General features: G+C 44.0%; 2 protein-coding genes across 2 annotated transcripts in view; one reads left to right on the top strand and one right to left on the bottom strand.

Moving 5' to 3' along the window:
- The window catches only part of SCFD2 (sec1 family domain containing 2), a 506,912-nt gene extending 494,116 nt beyond the window's left edge, over positions 1-12,796 (top strand). Inside the window, exons 9-10 of the mRNA XM_019525890.1 lie at positions 3,908-4,027; positions 11,088-12,796. Of these exons, the coding sequence (XP_019381435.1) occupies positions 3,908-4,027; positions 11,088-11,180 (213 nt within the window). The 3' untranslated portion in view covers positions 11,181-12,796. The remainder of the gene's footprint in view (positions 1-3,907; positions 4,028-11,087) is intronic.
- A 4,978-nt stretch (positions 12,797-17,774) lies between these two features.
- RASL11B (RAS like family 11 member B) overlaps positions 17,775-20,653 on the bottom strand; it is a 7,993-nt gene continuing 5,114 nt past the window's right edge. Inside the window, exons 2-4 of the mRNA XM_019525861.1 lie at positions 20,550-20,606; positions 19,423-19,499; positions 17,775-18,543 (exon numbers count right to left, since the gene is read on the bottom strand). Of these exons, the coding sequence (XP_019381406.1) occupies positions 18,076-18,543; positions 19,423-19,499; positions 20,550-20,606 (602 nt within the window). The 3' untranslated portion in view covers positions 17,775-18,075. The remainder of the gene's footprint in view (positions 18,544-19,422; positions 19,500-20,549; positions 20,607-20,653) is intronic.

Genomic DNA, 20,653 nt, shown 5'->3' with positions numbered 1-20,653 from the left:
TTGCTTGTCTTTTCTCTGCCTACCAAAATTGCCAAGGACAGGTACCCTGGTAATTTCTCATGACTTTTAGAATGGATAGTAATTCTCCATCACAGAATTTTTGAGCTGGGAGTGAATTTAAGATCTGCAGAATATTTGTGGGGTAGTGAAATGTTGCTTATATGAGATTCTGAGGACTTGAAAATCACCTGAAACAGATGAGTGAAAAATTGTTTGCACTATTGTGGAGGAAAAGAAACTTCTACAATTTAACCAGGACTAGTTTATAGACACAAAAGAGTGTTACAGTTAATTTTAGTTCTTCAGTACCACAGGACTGAGTCATATTTAGCTACATGGAGCCAGTCTCTTCAAAAGCAAGAGCCTTGGGTGGTTGCATTATCAAACAGAAAAATCTTGGCAGAAACCTACATTCCAAGTATTTTGTACCCAAAGCATTGTCCTCCTCCAAAACACTTGTGCATAACATAACAAAATTACAGGTTCTCAAATGCTTTTCTTTGGAACTTTAATTTAATTTAGAGCTTTCATGCCTAATAGTATTTTTAATATGCATTTCTGGAATTTGTGGTTTGAACTTCAGTCTTCTGAAAAGTAATAAGTTTTATATATGCACCATGTGTTTGGAGACAGGCTTATTTTGGCTGACGGAAATGATTTTTCAAGATATTCTCTCCTTCAGTATAACCTTGAAAACATACGTTCTCCAATTAACATTTTTTACATAATGTTAAATAATCTTACAATGCTTCCAATTTTATTTGTACATATTTACAGTGAGATTACTCATTTGATAAAGTTCTTAAGAAAGAGAGATTTTTTTCAAAGGTAAGTATCTAAAATTTAAATTCTTCAAGTCTGTATGTCTTTGATCACTTCCAGCACCAGAATAGAACAGAATGATTTAGGTTACTGTGGAAACTAGCTTAACAGTAGTTATTCATATCTCAGCTTATTACTGATAACTGAAATCTATTGGTTCCTGTAAGCTTGAATCTATTGGTTCCTGTTTTACATAGGAGTACCCTAGCACAAATGCGTTGTGAACAATATTCACATTTACCATATTTGTGAGCAGTTTTCTCTTTAACTTGTGTCCACTGTATGCTACAAGAGCTACATGTAACACTGTAATACTTAGTAACTGGGCTAATTATAATCTTCTCTGACCTACTTTTTACATAAATATTTAGATCTTACTGGAGCTCATCACAGCTTTTTTTATAAGAATGAATTTTGTTTTTTTGCTGTAGTTAATATGTTTAAATAAAACATTATAATGACTGCTTTTTAATGGGAAATTATGTAAACCCAAAAGCATGTGTAAAGAAAATAAGGGAGTAATGTATTGATTCAAATGGTACATGGATTTGTTGTTTTAATTGGAAAGAAACTGTAAGCAGTGTTTAATTTGGGGGTATGCATGAGTTTGTCATAATCGTATTTCTACTCCCAGGTGGCAGATGAATGAATGAAGGATAGTTGAGACAGCATATGTCATATACAAAATACTGAGTTTAAGTACTCACTGTATGCAGATTAGCTGGCCTGATCTAGAGGTCTATACATCAGTCTGATATTGGATTGGCACCGATATAAAGAAAATTGACTGTATCAGAAATTGGCCTGTTGTGGCCGATAATTGGGCTGATTAAATGCCTGTGCATGCATGCAGCCACAGCGCAGCATGTAGGCAGCTTGGAGCACAGTCCAGCAGCTTGGAGAGCTGCGTGCAGCTAGTAAGTCTGTTGTGGTGGAAGGGGAGGGGGGAGGGGAGAGATGTAAGGGGAAAGATCAAGGCCCCCGTGGTGAGGGAGGCAGTGGGGCTGGGGCCAGGGCAGGTGCTGCCTGGGGAGAGGGGCAGCTCCCATAGCTGTGCATGCCCCGGGAGGGCATGGGTGTGTGGGTTCCCCAGATCTGCATGGGCTGCTGCAGGGTGGGCTGCAGCTGCAGGCTGGGGCTTTGCCGGGCTCTTCCCAGCATGTTGGGGCGGGAGAGGGGTTATTGGGCCAGGGCTGTGTTTGGGGCAGGCAGCAGCAGCACTGGATGGGGGGACTGTGGGGAGGAGGGTCTATGGCTAATTTTGGCATGGCTGGAGCCCCCCTCCCAGAACCACCACCACCCACCACAAGCACAGCCCAGACCAGGCCCCTCTGGGAAAAGCCCAACACAGCCCCAGCCCTCAGCTGCAGCCTGCCCTGCCCTGCCCTGTGCACATCTGGGGTATGTGCCCCCCCCATGCTCTTCTGGGGTGCATGTAGCAGCAGGAGCCACTCCCTCCCTCCCCACACCCGCAGACGAGCCACACCTCTGTCCCATGCCCTGCCCTGCCCCAGCTGGGCAGTGCCTGCCCCAGCCCCCTATCACAACCTCACTCCTCCCTCACCACAGGGGCCTTGATCTGCACCCCCTCCACACCCCTTCCCTTTCCCTTCCCCTTCTACCACAACAGACTTACCAGCTGGACACAGCTCTTCGAGCTGCTGGGCTAGTATCAGAAATCGGATTGGTATTGGCCAATATCCCCCCTTAAAAATTGGCTATTGCTATCAGCCCCCAAAATCTCTTATCAGTGCACCCCTACCCTGATCCCAAAATCCTGAAGAATTCAAGACCACTGCAGCTGGGAGCAACATTTGACAGACCATGGCATAATCAGAGGCCAGCTTGCTTGGCAAAAGAGAGTGTTTGCAATCCCTCTTGCCTGCTTCAAAGGGAAAAGCCTCTGCTGAAGACTGCCTGTCATCTCTGGAAGGGAAAGCATGAACTGGACTGGCTGCAAGATAAACAACTGCCCCAGGCCTAAATATAGGGTAGCCACAATAAAAAATGAATGAGGAGATATACTCCAGGGGCCTGTAGCAACAGGCTTCAAAGAGAGATGACATGGTGGTGAAAGGAAAAGACCCAGGCTCCACCCAGCCATGGGTTACCACTTCCATTTTGTAGAACAAATAATAATAAAAACAAAAAGGATGAAAATAACAAAGCAACAAAAATATAAAGGAGCAGAGTCTAAAATGTGCAAAATATGGGCCTCAGAGCCCAAAGTTTTGAGTGTGATGCACTATAATGAGACTGGTTGTAATGGTTCCATTGATGTTGCCTCCAAATGATCTGTTGAGTGTGACCCAATCTGATGTTAGTGGAGGCATTCTAGTGAATCCAAAGAGTAACAAAAATAAGTTAACTGAACCAATAGGATTTGTTAAAGATAATGCCAAAGAGTTTAGGTTCCTGGGTTACATACCTTAAAAATATAAACAGTTTACAAAATCTAACATGAAGAAAAGTATTTACATAATTTTAATTATTTTATACTTAAAATAGCATTTTGATTGGACTGCCTTTTTCATACAGTAGTTGCTACCCAAACACTGAAGCATTGTTCCAGTGCAGGAGACCATCAAAGGAAACCCAACTAGAAGCCTATTTTAAACAGAAGCAGATGGAACTACTTTATTTTCACTGGATGAATTGCAAAAGAATAATTAGTCTAAATCTATTTTCCTGATCTTAGATAGAACAAGTAAATGCATTTGTTCCTTTGAAAACCACTGGTCCATTTGTTCAGATTTGCTGTGTGCTTACCCAGCTTCCCTTGACTTCCCTGTGAATTCCCTACACCTCTGAAAATCAGGCCAATGACCTTTAACAGGACAGCGTCCTGTTAAGTTTCAGCAGAGCTTCTACAGAAATTAAGAGTTGTAAAATTAATTTCTGAGTTTCCTTTTAATCAGTAGTTACAACAAAATCTGTCTTGTCTATCAAGTCTGTCTTGACCTACCATAAATAGCCAGTGCAGTATGCTGTTAATACTACCCCATGTGCAGCTTTGTAGCCAAGAACATGCATGTTCCAGAATAAATTGAAGCATTATGAATAAGGCTTTCTTTTACCATTATAGGTGAATCGTCCTCACCCTGGTGATCATCCTCTCCTGATTTTTTATATGGTTGGTGGTGTGACAGTCTCTGAGGTCAAAATGCTGAAGGACCTTATATCAGCACGCAAACCCAGTGTCCAGGTAAAGTGCTATGATTCCTATCTGACCAAGAAGACATTTAGACCAGGGCTGTCCAACTACTGGCCCATAGACTGCATGTGGCCCCAAGGGGTTAAGCTGTGGTCTCTGGGTTCCTGGTCCAGGCACTGCTTCCCACACTGCTACAGTTGCTGCTGGTAGTGTCTCCAGGCAGTGTCTCCAGGCTCCCTCCTCCAGCTTCCACTGCCTACCTCTGCCTCTGAGGGCAGGGCAGCACAATCAAAGGAGATCACAGCCAGAAGACTTGGGATACCCAGGAACTCTGCATGGCATGGGTATGCCATCATGGTACAACAGGGATGGGTACCCACCATGTGGCAGAGGGGAGGGAAACATGGAGCAGCATATTGGGGGTGAGGGCACTGGTACCATGTAGTGGGAGGGCATTCGCCATGGGGCAGGGGCACTGGCACACTGAAGTGGAGGGATGCTTGCTCCATGGTGCAGTGGGGGTGTGCCCATGCAGCGAGACATAGCATATGGCCCAGCGAGTGTGCAGTGAGTGGCCAGAGGGCCTGTGACCCCCACTCACTCGGAAGTTGGATAACCCTGATTTAGACTAACAAAAAATGCTTCTGGTAATGTTGAATACTGCTGTAGTTCTGAAACCACACTATGCCAGATATAGATGTAGACATAGACATAGACAACAGTATTTACCGTGAAGCAGCAGCAAGCAAGCTACTTTCAAATGCGCACTTTCTAAAAGTTTATGGTTTAGTATGGTTTGGGTTTAGCAACATCTATATTTTTTCAAAGGCTCTTTAGTGAAGTCTCAGATTTTACAGTTGTCTATGAACAAGCATTGGTTCTCTATGTAGAATCCACAGAGGAGAGCTGGACTGCCAGGAATGTCCCCACCAAACAGATCAGCACCGGTGATAGATTGTCTTTTCAAAACATTTGGGGCTTCTCAGACGAACAAAAAGAAAAGGGTAGAGAGGAAGGGCCTCAAAATGTGAAAAGAGGATGGCCCTAAAGGCCTAGCAGTCAAGTTTGAATAGCTATGATTTCCCATGGAAGTAGGATTACATCCTAGCCTTTCCTTTGTCAATGCTAGATAAGTGGCTTCTTTGCCATTTACTCAGTAGGAACCATCATAGTCCCTTAAAACCCAGGTCACAGCTGCTCCATGTGGACATCACATCCCTGGACACTGTAAGAAGTTTACCCCAACCTGCTTGGCTAAAATGTCTCTCCTCCCTACTCAGTACATTCTGCTTTAGTGAAGCTGACAATCTGTGCACCATCCTCTCCTTCAGAGTAGAAAAGAGGCCCTGCCCTGAAGAATTTACAGCTCAATAGTTAGGAATAAAGCCAGTAAGCAGACACCTGGGCAACCTATGTCAAATATTATATAACACTCCAATTGTTTAATTCTCCAAAGCAGCTCCCAGTTTCGCCTCTTCTCCTCCCTTCTGCTAGTGTGTCCCTGCACCCAAAATGCCATTCATTCTCCAAAAACTTTGGGGTCAGTTGGGGTGTCTATAAAGAAGCAAAAAGAAGCTGTCATAAAATACAGGGAAAACAGGGTTCCCTGTGGTGAGTTCTCAACTGAGTCCCCGTGGCTAGTCCCTGCCCTTCCTGGTCATGACCACTGTCACCCCAGTGTAGAAGAGGGGACAAGCCATTTCTGGCACAGTCTAAGATATGAATAACTGGTTAATTTTGGAGGAATGTGTACAGGAGCAACAGCTTTCTTCTGGGTGGACCTGACATGGAAGGTGATCCTCAGAGCTGCAAGAAGGATGCAGAGAAACACTCTATAACCATCTGTGTCATAAATATATGCTGTTCCAAAGGCTGACTGGAAATTCTCATGTTTTAATTCTTGCAAGGCATAGTTCTTACTAGGAAGGTCTTTCACAGAAGAGAGCCAAGGGAGGCTGAGGAGCCTCAGTGTTGACAGTGTGTTTCCCCTGCTTTAACACCATCTTTGAATCAGGGACTCAGGCAATAGCCTATAAAATTAAACACCCTTTCTAGCAACAATTTGTCATCCAATAGCATGTTTCTCTCCTGGTAGCCTCTCACTTATCTCCTTGACACAATGAATCAAACTCTTTGCCATCCAGCACAGGGATTGAATTGTGACATAGTGATGGACAAGTTAATCCAGACTCTAAATGCATTAATATACCTTGAAAGATAAGCACAGAGTTAATGAGTGAGGCAGTTGAAAACTATGCAGTGAGACTTTGGGGCTAATTTTCGAAAGGGGATTGAAGCTTGACAGCAGTGACATGGAATCTGGTGTTGCTTTGGTTTGGTTTGACCCTGGTGGCAGGTCACCCTCTGAGGCAGATTCCCAAAGAATTTGGGGCTTTTACTGCCACTTCCCCTTTGTACAAAATCGTTACATTTGGGGTTAAAGGGCTCAAGGGGGGAGGGCAGTCCTGAAGGGGAAAATGAGAGAGAAAAAGAAGTGGTTGTTTGAGTCTGTCATATAAAAGATTTCTGCATTAGTTGGATTTACCTGGATTTCTCCAGTTCAGCTGTGAATATGTGCCACCTGTTTGGGATTATTCTCATTTCAAAGATCCAGGCATTCGTCTACCACCAGCCAGCATTTAACAGAACTGTTTTTGTGATGTTCAGGCAAACAGCTGCAGACATCAGGGCAAAATGAATTGGCCTCCCAGTTTCATTCCACTGAAACAAAACACCGCCGTTTGCATTAATTATTGGCACTTCTTTTTCAATAGGAGCTGAATTGTAGATGTAAAAATAAAGAATTTTATACAACCACAAAAAAAATCTGTCAGCAGGCATTGATTATTCAAGCAGTTGCTTGGAGACAGTTTAGGCAAATGAGAATTAAATACAGAGATAGGAAATGTGTTTCCATCCACATGAGCACGTATATATTTTAGAGCAATTAAGCAAATGTTTGATTCATCTCCTCTGAGTAAGACACACGAAGGAAAATAATGATATTAGTGGCTTTAGGATGGAGCTAAATGGCTCTCCTTCCTACTTTCTTGCAGGTACTAGTCCTTCGCTATTCCAGATTGATAAATCTGGTGGTTTCTAAAGCAGAAAGAGAAAGAAAGAAAAAGAGGGGACGAGAATGACTTTGCATTTTCTTAATTTCTTGAAAATTGAAAAGAGTAGCAGTAGATGCTTCTGTGCCACCTCCTGTGCCAACAGTGATTTTTCCTCTTAAACAGAGGAAACCACAGATTTCTCATTTTAGCAGAGAAACCCATGGATTTTGCAGTTTTGCAATGAGATCTCGGCAGACTGGCAGAGTTCCAGCCTGCAAGGGTCTGGGAGGGAGCTGGAGGAGGGCGGGGATGCCATGTGCATGTATATGGATGTGGCCACCAGGCAGCCTGGAGAGCAGTTCCCACAGGTAAATGGGGGGAGGATTGAGGCCCCCATAGGGAGGGAGTTGAGCAGGGCTGGAGCTGCTGCCCAGCCAGGGTGTGTGGGGCTTGAGGCACAGGGACAATGTGCAGCCGCAGTGCCCTGGTGGGGAGTGGGACATGGCCATGGGCAGCTTGTCAGGGGGCTGGGGGGAGGAGCTGGCTTCCCCACCACTTCATGCACTCCTGGGACACAGGGGGGACCCATGCCCCCCAGATCTGTGTGCAGGGCAGGAGCAGGGTGGGCTGCTTGCTGCAGGCTTGGGCTCCCACCCTGCTGCCCTCCCCTGGGGCCTCCACAGCCTGGCAGGTGTGTCCTGGTGCTGCAAGGCAGAGCAGGCCACATAGGGAAGCAGCTTGCCACTGCAAGCTTTGCATTGCCCTGGCAATGTATTCTTTGTGCACACGGCTGCAGCGGTGTCAGAAGTGCGAGGTTCTGCCCCTCACTGCTGCCAGACAGACAGGGGATGCATCGCCAGGGCAGAATAGAGCTTGCAGAGGCAAGCGGCTTTCCTGCACGGCTCCACTGTGCCCTGCAGCGCCGAGTCGCATCTGCTAGGCTGCAGAGGCCCCAGGTGAGGGCAGCAGGGTGGGAGCCCAAGCCTGCAGCAGGCAGCCCACCCCCGCCCCACTTACAGATTTGGGGGGCACAGTTCCTCCCTGCCTCCAAGAGCGCACATAGTGGTGGGGAAACTGGCACCCCCTGCCTCAAACAGGCAGGCAGTGGGGTGTGGGGGAGAGCCAGGCTCCGCTCCCTGTAGCAGCCACCGCCTTGTGTCAGGGGCAGGGAGCTGTGGACTTGGTTCCCTGTTCCTGTAGCCCTGGCAGCTAGGGCCCCTTCTGGCAGGGTTGTGGGTGGCAGGCAAGGGGCACCAGCAGGGCTGGGAGGCTGTGTGGGGAAGTCAGTGGCACAAACAGGGCCAGGGAGCTGGGAGGGGAGTGGCGGGGGCGGGGAAGGAGCGAGGGACATGAGCAGGGCCAGGGGCCAGGGAGTACGGGGCCTTTTTAACCACAGATTTGGGGGCTTTTATCAGAGAAATTGTATTTTTTTATCATGGAAAACCAGGATCCCTGATGATTATCCATGACAACCATGACCATCATTCCAGTGTGGTTAGTATGTGTTCTTTAGTGACTCTGAAGCATTGGCAGAAAACTTAGCCCCCTCTGAAATGAATAAAAGTTTTGCCATTAACTTCAGGAACAAGATTTTGCTAAATACATCAGTGTTCCCCCTACAATTGCTCCCTACATCATTTTGTCTGAGCAGCGTAGGCAAACTCAACAGCTTGTCCATCCAGCTTCCTTGTGTATTCCTGAAAGGCAGCTATTCAGCGTCATCCAACACTGCCACTGTATATTCATTGTGGGCTGATTCATTCACCAAATCATTGGCTTCTTTTCCAGGATTCTTTTCATTATTTACACACATCTTCTCCTGCCCTTCTCTTTGTTTCCTGGGAGCTCTTCACTACCATGCAGTGGATCTTGCATAGTGACCCTCCCGTCACTTTGTTTTGGCTGTTAAGAGGAAATGTATCCCTCAATTAAAGCACCACAGATAAGGAAACAGATTTTAAACCAGGGGAGGATGTGCAACAAGACTTCAATCTCCTTGCATGGAGAAAAGATAGTCCTTTAGATTTTGGGCAGTTGCACAAAAAGCTGGATCGTCTGTTCCTCACAGGAACAGAGCACTGCATGCTCTCCATCCATTTCTAAACCCTCTATTGATAGCATTGTAGATGTTGAACAGCAGGAGCGTACTTTAGCATAAAATACTGACACATTTATACTGATAATTCCATCTTGCCAGAACTATAGTTAAACTGCTTTGAACTGGCAGCGGCTGGCAGTGTTTGGCCTTGTAGATTCACAGACTGAAAACATTAGTAATATGTCCCTTCATATTTTTCAGAATTAAGTTGAGTCTGTAGCAGAGGGAGCACAGACTGTGCTGTACTTTGATTCCTGCACAACATTAGGAAAGAAGCAGCAGCCTTGACACCTGCAAATTATAGAGACCATCTTAGCAATAGGAAGCAAAAGAGATAATCAGTGTCAATTTGCTGCAGTTTGTGTAGGAGGACACAGAGAGGAAATTTGCTAGTACAAAAGAAGTCTGTAATAATTTGAAGTCAAATTCCTTTCATTATGTAAAGAGAAAAGGCAAACAAAAAGGAGCAGGAAAGCTTAAGTGTAGTACCACTGGGATCTGGAGTACATGACATTTAACTCTCTCTCACAAATCTGCTGCAGTTCTCAGATATTCCAGTAACATATTTGTTCCTTGTGCTTTGTACCTCATATGAAGAATGTGAACGATATGATTAAATATGCCAGGAAGTAGACGCAGACATGCTCACTGCTATTGGTATTTGAGTCTGAGTTGCAGCTAATGTTGTTCCCCTTCTTGGGATTTTTCTAATTCAAATATCCCTAATTTTCTATTGCAAACACATCTTTTCAAGTATACTGAGTAAGATAACTTCTCTCCAGCTTTCCTGTTTCAAAACTATAGTTTTTATCCCACATACTGTGCTGCTTGTAATGGAGGTTATGCTCAGAACTTGCTTTGACTCGCTTTTAACCATAGTTAGCACTGTGCTGAGTTGGGTCTGCACGCAAGGCTATTATAGAGTAGTCAATGAGCAGTACATTCACATATTACTTACAGCACATTACTCTGCATGCTGTAGACAAGCCTGAAGCTGCTAATGAAATTACGTTAGGGACCCACATGCTCATTTTCTTTTCAGAAATAAATATACGTTGTGTCCAATAACCAGTGTCTTTCTTCACAGCTTAAGAGGTGTAATGAATGACACTTTTTCATGGGAGTCACATTTTTCTCATGTGAAGAGTAAAAATGATCATCTCAATTATCTTTTGATTGAGCCCTGACCCTGCTGGTTAAAATGCTGGACTCAAGTAGCAAGTTTCTGAATGCTGAAGAGAGTTCATTGACAAACCACAGCAGGCAGACGGCACTTTCTGTAATACTCACCTTAGCTTAAACAAAGGAGGAACAGCAGCCACTTGGAGTCAGTTGTTGACAAAATTCAATGCATTGGCAGGGGAAACTGCTGGTTGAGTTTCACAAATCAACCCAGTGGTAGTCACAACAAATCACTGTGCTACCCAGGATGAGGGGCGGGTAGGAATGAATCAAAGTATACATGCTTTAAAAGTACTGTGTTAGTCACTGTGTTCCTACTGACAGACCCACTGTTGCCATTCAGTGGTGGAATCTGTGCCTGCCATGTACGAGATCCGGCTTCAATTCCAGGATGCGCACACAATTACAGCCATCAAGGCACCAAGCATCCAGACTCTCAATGGTGTAAAGTGGGGATGGAAGGTCTGGGCCACCTCCACTCCTCCATACTCCTGCCTAGATGTATGCGTCAAAGGTCCTAGTAACCTCTTGCTCATATACCATGATCTAGAAGTATCAGCAGTTGCCTACTATCCACTGACTTTGACTTTAAGTACTATTATTAGCTGAGTAGACAGTAGCTTTGAGCAAGCTGCATTGTTGTCTCACCATGAACATAAGAGACCAGTAACTTTTCAGCTGTTCTGCAAGTGGAGCCTGCATGTTTATAACCTCTTGTTGCAATTGCAGTCAGGATTAGTTTCCCTAATTGTATATTTATTTTTTCTGTCTTCAGGTAATTGTGCTCTCCTCAACTCTCTTGACACCACTTCACATTCCAGAGTTGTTATTTGCAGCAGACCATCTCCAGCCAGACATTGGCATCTGAAGAGTGTGGATCTGCAGAGGAGATAAATGATTTGCCTTCACTGAAAGTACCAAACCTCTTGTCTGTTGTTCTTTCTGTTGGTCTTCCAAAAATGAAAATACCTGAAAACTAATTTGCAGCTGTAATTGAAAACTATGCAAAGTGAATGGAGAGCTGGTTGCAATGGGACTTCTATGGCCTATAGGAGCTCTTAAAAGCCTCTTACTTCCTCGGCAGCATCAGGCTAGCATTCAGTTCCTCCCTTCTTGATGAGACTGTACTTCTCTTCTGAACCCCGTGTGCTAACTGGGACCTTGCCTCTTTCATTGTGAGAAGAGAGGGCTGCCGATAATAAAGTCCCAGAAAAGGGGAGGCTGGGGAAAAACCACAGAGGGCCAGATTCAGCCAGCTTCCCCTTCACTGAGCAGTACTTTACTCCTGGAGCTGTGGCATTCATTTCAGTGGGACTGATTGAAGCTGTCCTATGTTGCTCCTTGAGACATCACTGAGAGCGGGGATAGCAAAATCTAGCTCTGTGGGCCATGTTGTCCTGTGAAACCACGTGCCTTATGCAGCATTATCTCATCCTGCTTCAACCCAACCGAGGGACCACAGAGTGCAGCCCTGAATGGCACACCAGCTACCAGCCCACTGATAGGTCCACAGTTGATCAGGGAGCAACAGAGGACAGTCCTACTAGGGAGTGCCACCATAATCCAAGCTGGTGAGGCACATGGCCAGTATTCTCACAAATTTCTGGTTTCCCATTGTTTGCCCCACCCACAGGCCCTGAGAAAAGTCAGTGTCTTTGATGGCATACTCCTCTGTAGGATTTTACACAGGCTAGCATATGGGCTGTGATGATTAGATGTTTCACTTTATTAATGCTTCTTTCAAGCATATTAAATAAATAACACATTGTCATTCACAAAGGGGCTAGAATGCCAAAAGTAAAATCTGTTTTAAGTTGTATTTCTCAACAATGTGGTTAGAAAGCTTTTGCTCTTTATTTAAGATTAGGCAACAGCCTTCAACAAAACTGAGTTATGTAATTTTTCCTTTTAAGACTTTGATATAATTCTAGAATGAAAAAAGCATAGGTTGCTAGGGATACAGTTGTTCAGTACTGAACTTTTATAAATATAACATAAAACGATACAGTCAGAAAGATACGTCATTGGTATGCCAGTTGGTCCATCCCACAGATGCTAAGTCTACATTTGACACAGAAATTATATTTGAAGGGCACATGTAACTCCCCTCTGTGTCCAGTGAAGTGTGTGCCTATTTTAGCATTCATTGTCTCATGCCTTAGGAATTAAACAGGAACTAACTCTTTTACCTTTACATTCTTAACTAGGGCGAGGTCTGTTAAATGCATCTTTTTTTCTGAAAAATCTCCATTTTGGTATAAAAACACTTCAGTGGCTAATATGGAACCAAAGTTGATTATAAGGCATGGATGAAGTTGCCTTTAGAGAGAGAGAAAATATTGTGAAATTGTGAAATATAACTTGATTCTGTATTTGATGGGAAACTAACATGTCAAAGCAAAGTATGTAATGTTGAAAGCTTTAGAATTCCATGGGACTATGCAAGGTTGAGAAATAAAGGCAAGCAGCCAGTCTCCATGGTTACATTTCATTTTCTTCCGCTGTGTTGTTCTGATCAGAATATAGATGTTTTGGAAATTGTTTGATCATAGCCCTCTCCCTTTGCTTCCCCCCAGCTGGTGTATAGGGATATACTTGAGGACAAGCCAGAAAGCACAGCACCCACTCATGGCCCATTTTTCAGCCATGATGTTTAGGTGGGTGCATGTAAGAAACCAGGGTTATGCCAAACCCTATGTATAAGGAAGGCTTCAAGGAGCACAGGGAGGGGTCACTCAGGGAGAAATAGCTGAGGGGTCACTCAGGGAGAAATCATCTGCCTGCAGGGGTGGATCCAGGGGGAGGAGTGGTACAGTTGCACCCCCTTGGATTCCTAATCTACCCAAAGTTTAAAACCTCCTGCCTGGTAGTGGCAGCAGCATTACTATTCAGGCAGCAGTGAGGGAATCACTTGACTTTGTGGCTCATCATTATCTACCTGATTCCTTTTAAATGCCGCATTCCACAGGTATTAGTGACCCCCTCTCCTTTTTCATGGCCTTGAAGTTCCACTAGTTAAGCTGTTCTTTCTTCTGCAATTCTGCTATCTACTAACTACTCCTGGTAATGTAGCTCCTATTTCACAGCCCTGAAGACTATTTTTAACTCTAGCAAAAAGCATTCATTCAAGTATGGAAACATGAACTCAGGTGAACATTAACTCAGATGTGGAAGTAACTTTCAGCAAAGCTTTAAATGAACTGTCAAGATTCACAAGAAGGCTAGAGTTCGTTTTTATGACTCTGAAAGAGTTGTACATTTAATTCTAATAACTACAGGACTAAGGAACCATCTTTTGATTATTTTTGCCTCTTTGGTGTGGGTTTTTTATACATATGATATTGCAAATTAATACACGTTCCTATAAAGTTATATTTGTTTTTGCTTCGATCTTAAACTGAACAATAGAACCCTAAGCTCTTAACATATTAGCAAAGCTTCTAATTTCTTCTTACCTGGAAAAAATGTGTGTTGTGTTATATGTGATGATGCACCACACCATCCGTACTTTCTTTTCAAAATCCTAGATCTGCCCATGCTTGCCCGTGTTGTTCCTCTAAGAAACCTCTCCCTATGTGCTCTGCAAATTATTCCAGAAGCTACTCCTTCTTCAGCCTGTTTCCAGGGAGGAGCACCCTCCACGGACCTCAGACCCCTGCAACTCTTTTCCCTGCTTTCCTCACTTTCAGAGGGACTTTATGGCTTGTTTATTTACTCTGCTTTGTGGACAGTAATTTCTCCATTTTCTATTGCCTCCTCGCTGTTAGCTTCCTCAAATGATGTCAGGTCAGGGAATTCTTTACCGGTCTAGGGAAGCTGCTGCAGTTATGATAGATCCTTTCTCCACTCTTCCCTTTCCTTCCTGGCTTAGCCAAATGTTCTCATGCTTCTTACTGGTCACCTATGTTAGAGGAGAGTCGGGCTTAAATAGACACTGGGGCTAGAAATTCCTGAACTTTGTGTTGTTCTCTCAGTACCTCACACTGAAGTAATGGCTGGTCTTCCACATCCACCTCCTGGGCAACCTTGCCAGTTCATGCTGGCCAAATACATCTGCAACAACAGGATAGAGCCACTCTGATTCAGGGACAGAAGTCAAGCAGCCAGTAGCTAGAGATGAAGAAACGAGAAGCAACAAAGATACTCTGCTGCTGTTCAAGGAGCTGGTGAGCTTGCAAATGTGAGTGGCCCCTCGTGGAAGGTTAGTGTGATATCTGGTTGCATTAGTTATCAAGGCCATAAGAGAGGGCAGGGAACCAATTCTAACGTGGAAGTCCTCATGGCAGATACAGACAGAAGAGATGCAAACTGTCAGTGCCAACCTGAAGCCATGGCTAACCCTAACTTTGTGTAAGCAGAAGAGCTCAAGATGTGCTACAGCATTCAAGGGAATGCTAAGCTCCATCCAGTCAGCAGGAGAAACTCAGCCAATGCTTCTGGTTGATCAGGTAATTGTCACAGTGAAGACAGCAGAAAACTGCATTTAGGATGCAGAATCCAGTGCCTTGTAACTGTGCCTAAACTGAAGATGAATAACTTGACACAGAAAGCACAGAAGGGTGACATAAGCCTCCTGTATTACAAAAGGCTGTTCCAAGAATAGGCTAAGCAATATTTGGTCCTGATGGGAGGTTTCAAGTCATAATGGTACCAGCATGAACTTAGTTGTTCTGGGAGCAGGCAGTGGGTATCTGTGCACTGCTAAAGAAAGCTTGGCTCTTTGAGCCCAATCTGAGTCAGAGAAGAGAAAGTCAGCACCAATGCACACAACTTGGATCAGAACAGAACAGAACATTGTTTATGTTAGGTGGGAGTAACTGTGGCTTGTATTTGACACATTTTCCAAGAGGGAGCCTTCCCTGAGGTAAGCACAATACAGTTGACTCTTCAGGATAAGGCAGCTAGTGAAGGTCAAACAAGACCAAAAGTAATTTATGGTCCCAGATTTACCCATTTAAGCTGCTATAATTGTACATCTTACTACAGAAGATGTGAAGTGCAATCAGCTAACTTGTTGCACTTGATGGGTTCAGGAATAAATGTCAACTGGAATGTGCTTAGTTTACTTTGGGAATTAGACAGGGTTGGGCCTTCTTGAGAGTGGCTACTACATTTTTTCTTCCAAATATCTACTTCGGGTTGGAGGCTTAGCTGCGAAAGGTAGCTTGTCAAGGTGTCAGCCACACGATGTGTAGCAGCTTGGGCCAAGGTAGTCATGTACATGTAATATGTAAACGACTGGAAATTGGTTGGATGTATGTGGTTACTGTATCCCACTGTTAACGGGGGAGAAGAGAATGTTGATGTCTCAAGAAAATGAAGGACAGTAACCCTCAAAGAAAAGAAGGCAGAGTATTTACCAGTTTAAATGCCTCAGGATTAAGGGTGGAATTCACAAAGCATTTAAAGTTGATTTAGCGGTTACACCCAGAAGCACCCCCTGCTCCCTCCCATTTTAGCTGAGTGTCTAGGTATCTTGCCTACAGCCATTCATGATCTCCAAACTAACTATAGCTTTGCCTAAGACCCCTGATAGGTCTGAGCTAGTAGATATGCCTTGAGCACACCTGACAGCACTAAGGACCCCTAGCCACTTCTACAACAGTGGTGATAGAGGTGCCCACCACTACTACTGTCTTGAAAGAACAAGGAACCATGATGGGCTGAAAGCTTAGGCACTTAACTCTAGGCAGTGGTTTCAAGCCATGAACCCCCTCTCTTCAGCACTTCCTACTGGCTGGCTTAAATGAGTCCCTGCTCAGCGTGCTGGTTTTTATGGATTTCATTCTCAGACAGCCACACATCTACCTGTATATTGAGAGAGGAAATACTATAGTGTCTAAAGTTCCCATTTCAGATCTAGCCTTAAGCCAGCCAGTGACCAATAGGCAGGAGGTCAGCTCTAACAGTTTAGATGGTACAGATGTGTGCTGATAATAATGAATGCTACACGCCATTCAGTCCAGTCAAAACTTAAGTACCTTCTTTGGAGGGCATGTCTCAGCAAGCCAGCCTCATCTGTGAGTGGAAAAGTGAGGTCTGTAATTTACTGTACTAAACTTCCCTGTTGTTTTGCTTGCTAGGCAAAACTGTAGTGCCAGTTATTAGTTTAAGAGGTTGAAGTCACATGAGACAACGTAAATATAGATTATCTCTGATAATCACATCTAGCCTACTCTCCCCATTGCTATTAGGACTTTATCCCAGAACAGGGAAATGATGGACCTGAATTCTAGTTCAGAAGGCCTTTGGAGGGAATAATGTAGGACAGAGAACTAAGTTGGACTTCACTGCTCACCTCCACCCCCCCACCCCCAATGTCAAACCGAGGGTGCTTATGCTAAAAGAAACTTAAGTCATGGAACCATATAGATAGGTAGGGCTGGAAGGACCCTCCAGAGGTCACCTAGTCCAACTGCCTGTCTGAGGCAGGATGATCCCTTTCCAAACCAGCCCATAATCTAAACTCTACCTAAGTCCTTTATACAGTGAGGCATTCAACATTCCTACTGCTGTTCTTAAAGAGTGTTTGGCACACACCACAGAAGTTTTGAGAAAACAATAGTATTAATGAAGCACTGCTTATCTCCAAGTTTCATTGATTGTTTACAGCTGTTCTAAAACCAACACCCACATGAGAAACTATGCATTTCAAAAAACAATTTAATACTGAAACAGACTGTAAGAGTGAAGAGTCTGCTCCGTGTAAGGAGCTGTTGTACACAAAATAAATAAGTTACAGTTTAAGCAAAAGTACAACTGTTTTTTAAAGTGCATTTGTATAAGGCCTTTAGCCCATGAACTCAAACTCCACTGGCTCAAAGTAAAAATGTAAGTCTGCCATGTGTGTAAAGAGTAGGGTCTCAGCTGACAACAAACTCAGCTTCATTGCCCAGAACCAACAATGTTTATCATCTACAAATTGAATCCACAAACAAGGACTCTTTCTATGTCTGCTCTATAGAAAAAAGAGCAAGGGAAATTAAGTTTCATCCTGGCAGTTAAGAACTGTCATTCAGCACTTGGATGGGAAAGCCACAGTGCTTTATCAGTTGAGCACATTTGAAAGTGAATCTGAACAGTATTTTTCATACAGTAAAAAACAAGTTATTGTAATAAAAGTACATTTACACCCTGTGCATAACAGATCTATGTACAAAAAGTCCAGTTAAGCTGTCATTAACATAGCTAGTAAAAAGAGAATAGTACTGTTTACAGTCATAAAACCCAGTCACGTCCACTCATTTAACACTTACTTCACAAAGCAAGTTTGTATTTGTGCTTTAAAATACATGGGTAAGACTGTACTGCACAATAACACAGAGAGCCATGTCATGCTGTCCCTCATTCACTTCTGAAAACAAGCTAAGCTAAGTGGTTACTTCCAAATCAGTAAGCTTAAAAAAAATAAATAAATAAAAAAAAAAATCAGTTTAAAAGGGATACATGGTCATACAAAACATCAAGCTAAGCTTGTCCCACCACAGGAGAGAGAGATAAGATTTGTTTTACTCATTGAAAAGTTCTGTTTCAAAACAAAGGTATGTGTTCTACCACTTGGATCAAGAACCACTTCAGAAGCTCATTCAGGTTCAACTTCATTTCTCCTTTAACTTCTTATTTCTACAGTGATTCAAAAGAACATCTGAACCCTGCTTCTTTCATACATGTTCCTTGGACTCTACAGTGCCAGTGGTTAAACTTCCACAGCTGGACCTTAAAAACCAAGTGGTGGGAAGACAAAAGCCCACCAAGCTTTACTTTCAAACAGAAGTAACAGTCCTCACTTTAGCAGACAAAGCTTGCTTGAATCTTCTCTTGAGATCCTGCATATTGGGAGACTTTGGCCTTGGTATGAGAGAGGTTCTTCTTCTCTCAGGGGTGCTGGTTATTTGTTGTTTACTAACTTCTTTACAGAGGACATGGAAGGCATTGAAGACATCATTATAGTTTTCACTGACAGACACTTCATAAAAAGCACAACCCAGCATGTTGGCCAATTGAAGTCCATGCTGTGGCTCTACTTCTTTAATATGCAAGAGATCCGCTTTGTTTGCTACAATGACAACAGGGATAGCGTTTCCTGGATGCAACTGTCGAACGTGCTGGTGAAGGTAACTAAGCAGTTCATAGCTCTTATAATCTGTGATGGAGAAGACAATCACAACAGCATCTGCCCATCGAATGCACCTGTTCAACTGTTCATTACAATCTGGAGTGTGTTCATGGATCTAAAAGAGGAATTCAGATATATTAGATTGATATGATACATTTTTTCCATCTTTAAAATTTAGTCAACTACAGTCAAATGCATTATCCAACACACTTGTAGTTCAGATGACAAAAATAAATAAATCAAGCTCTATTTTCTTTGTACTTGAACTATGTTGCTCCAGCTGCAAAAAGCTGGAACATGAAGCTGGAGTTTGCCACACTCAAGTGGAAAACTGACCCGAGCAGTTCTGCAAGCAGAGCAGGACTTTGTAGCTCCACAGAATGGGAAATTAACTGGCTAGACAGCAAGTCTAGGGAAGCAGAGATAGGAGCTGGAAGCATTTAGACCTGGAGAGCTGCCCAGTTCAAAAAGGCAAAAATGCAGTGTTATTCAGGTCTATACATTCAAACTTTGTGGTACAAAATGTATAGCATTGTAAAGACTACAGCCACAATACTGTGGGATTTTAGTTTATATTGTGCAGATCTGCAAAACCCCACCATTTCTTTGACAGCATCAAGGAAGTTTTTCCTACCAGATTTCTAGAGTACATTTCATATCGGCACAAAAATACCATGTTTCTTTTAGCAAGCGTTCTGAACACATTTGATTGAATATCGTAGATTAATCCTGCCTGGATCCCCTACAAACCTGTAGCTCTTCAAGCATAACAGAATAGTGGGTTGTTTCTTTTCCTGGCAATGCACTAGACATACAAGGCATACAAGTTTTGACCATTTATAAGCTGGGTTATCATCTCTCCCACTGGGAAGTACTTGATTTTGAATGGTATGTAGAAAGCCTGGTAACCAGCTGACCTACTCCAGTTAAAACAGATATAAAAATTAGACTTATTTTTTCAGTAGTCGAAGGAATGCACAGATATGTTTCTTACCTGAATTCCTGGTGTGTCTTGCACTTGAATAGCAAGGGTCTCTCCGTCTAGTTGGATCTGTCTGCTGTAAAGATTACCTGACAACAGCAAATATTTCATTACAATATGATCACAGCTATCTAGACAGACAAGAATTCCTTGAGAGAATAGGGAGAAGGGACCCCCCCCTCTCCCCCCCTTCAATAACAATGCAGGAAAACAGAAAGTTTATCACTAGCACAATATATGAACAACAGCACTAAGATCTGGCCCATCTTTGACAGAATTGGGGTGAAGGTCGTCTTTGTACGCAATGTCACCAGACCCCTCTGGAGTTAGTTTTACATGGATGTGTTTTTGAGCTTAGTCCCAAGTCTCTTAAAATTAAAAAGCTACCACTGCTTTCCAAGTGACCTTTCAAAATTGCCTAAACAAAGGTAACAAGGCAGAGCAACTTATGACAGGAAAGCAATGTCCTCACGCGTCAGCCCTTCTACACTTGAGAAAGTATCTTCTCCAAGGATATTTTTCAGCTTTCTAGCAGCTGACCTTTCAGCTTCGATTCATTATTGTAAAAACCAGAACAGACCCCAAACAACCATTTCCTGGAAGGAGACATCCCTGTTTTATTCACTGGTTTGAGTCTCCTTGAAAACTGCACTCAAATGTTGGGACTCTTGCTTTCCTGCCATAATGTGCATCCTTCTGCATGTGGCAGCCAGTGCTCTTCTGCTCCTCAACCAAGATCGAAGAGAAGAAGGAGGATTCCCAACGCTGCTCTTCACCAGCAGTTGTTAACAAGGGGCACAGGCATCACTGCGCTCGCAGCCTGAGCCGAGATGCAGCCACTAACACTTGTCAGGGTGAAGAGGTTTATTAGCTACAGGGGATTAGGGCTGCACGGCCACCCACCCCACAAGCCAAGCCAGCGGGCAGGCTGCAGGCCATGCAGCCCCACTGCAGACACCCTCGGGTGGAGATGACCGGCCAGCAGTTTCCCAGTGCCCGGGAAAGGAGGGGGCTGCATTTTCACGTGGGCTTTGCCTAGGAGTCAAGAGCGGGCGCCGGGGCCGGGGCTTGTCTGGAGCAGGGGACCCGCGCGGTCCCCCGCACTCGGACGGGGCGGAGGCGGGGGCCGGGGGTCTCACCCGCGTTCCGCTCGTAGTCGCCGATGAAGCGCCGCGTGAGAAACCGCACCACCAGCGCTGCGGGTCAAGGAGACGGCTGTTAGTCCCCCGCGTCAACCCCCCGC

This window comes from Gavialis gangeticus, unplaced genomic scaffold (genome assembly GCF_001723915.1).
Source record: "Gavialis gangeticus isolate Ggan-Ray unplaced genomic scaffold, GavGan_comp1, whole genome shotgun sequence".
In the NCBI taxonomy this organism is placed as follows: Eukaryota; Metazoa; Chordata; order Crocodylia; family Gavialidae; genus Gavialis; species Gavialis gangeticus.
Note: the sequence above shows the minus strand (reverse complement) of the source record. Positions and strands in the feature narration are given on the sequence as shown.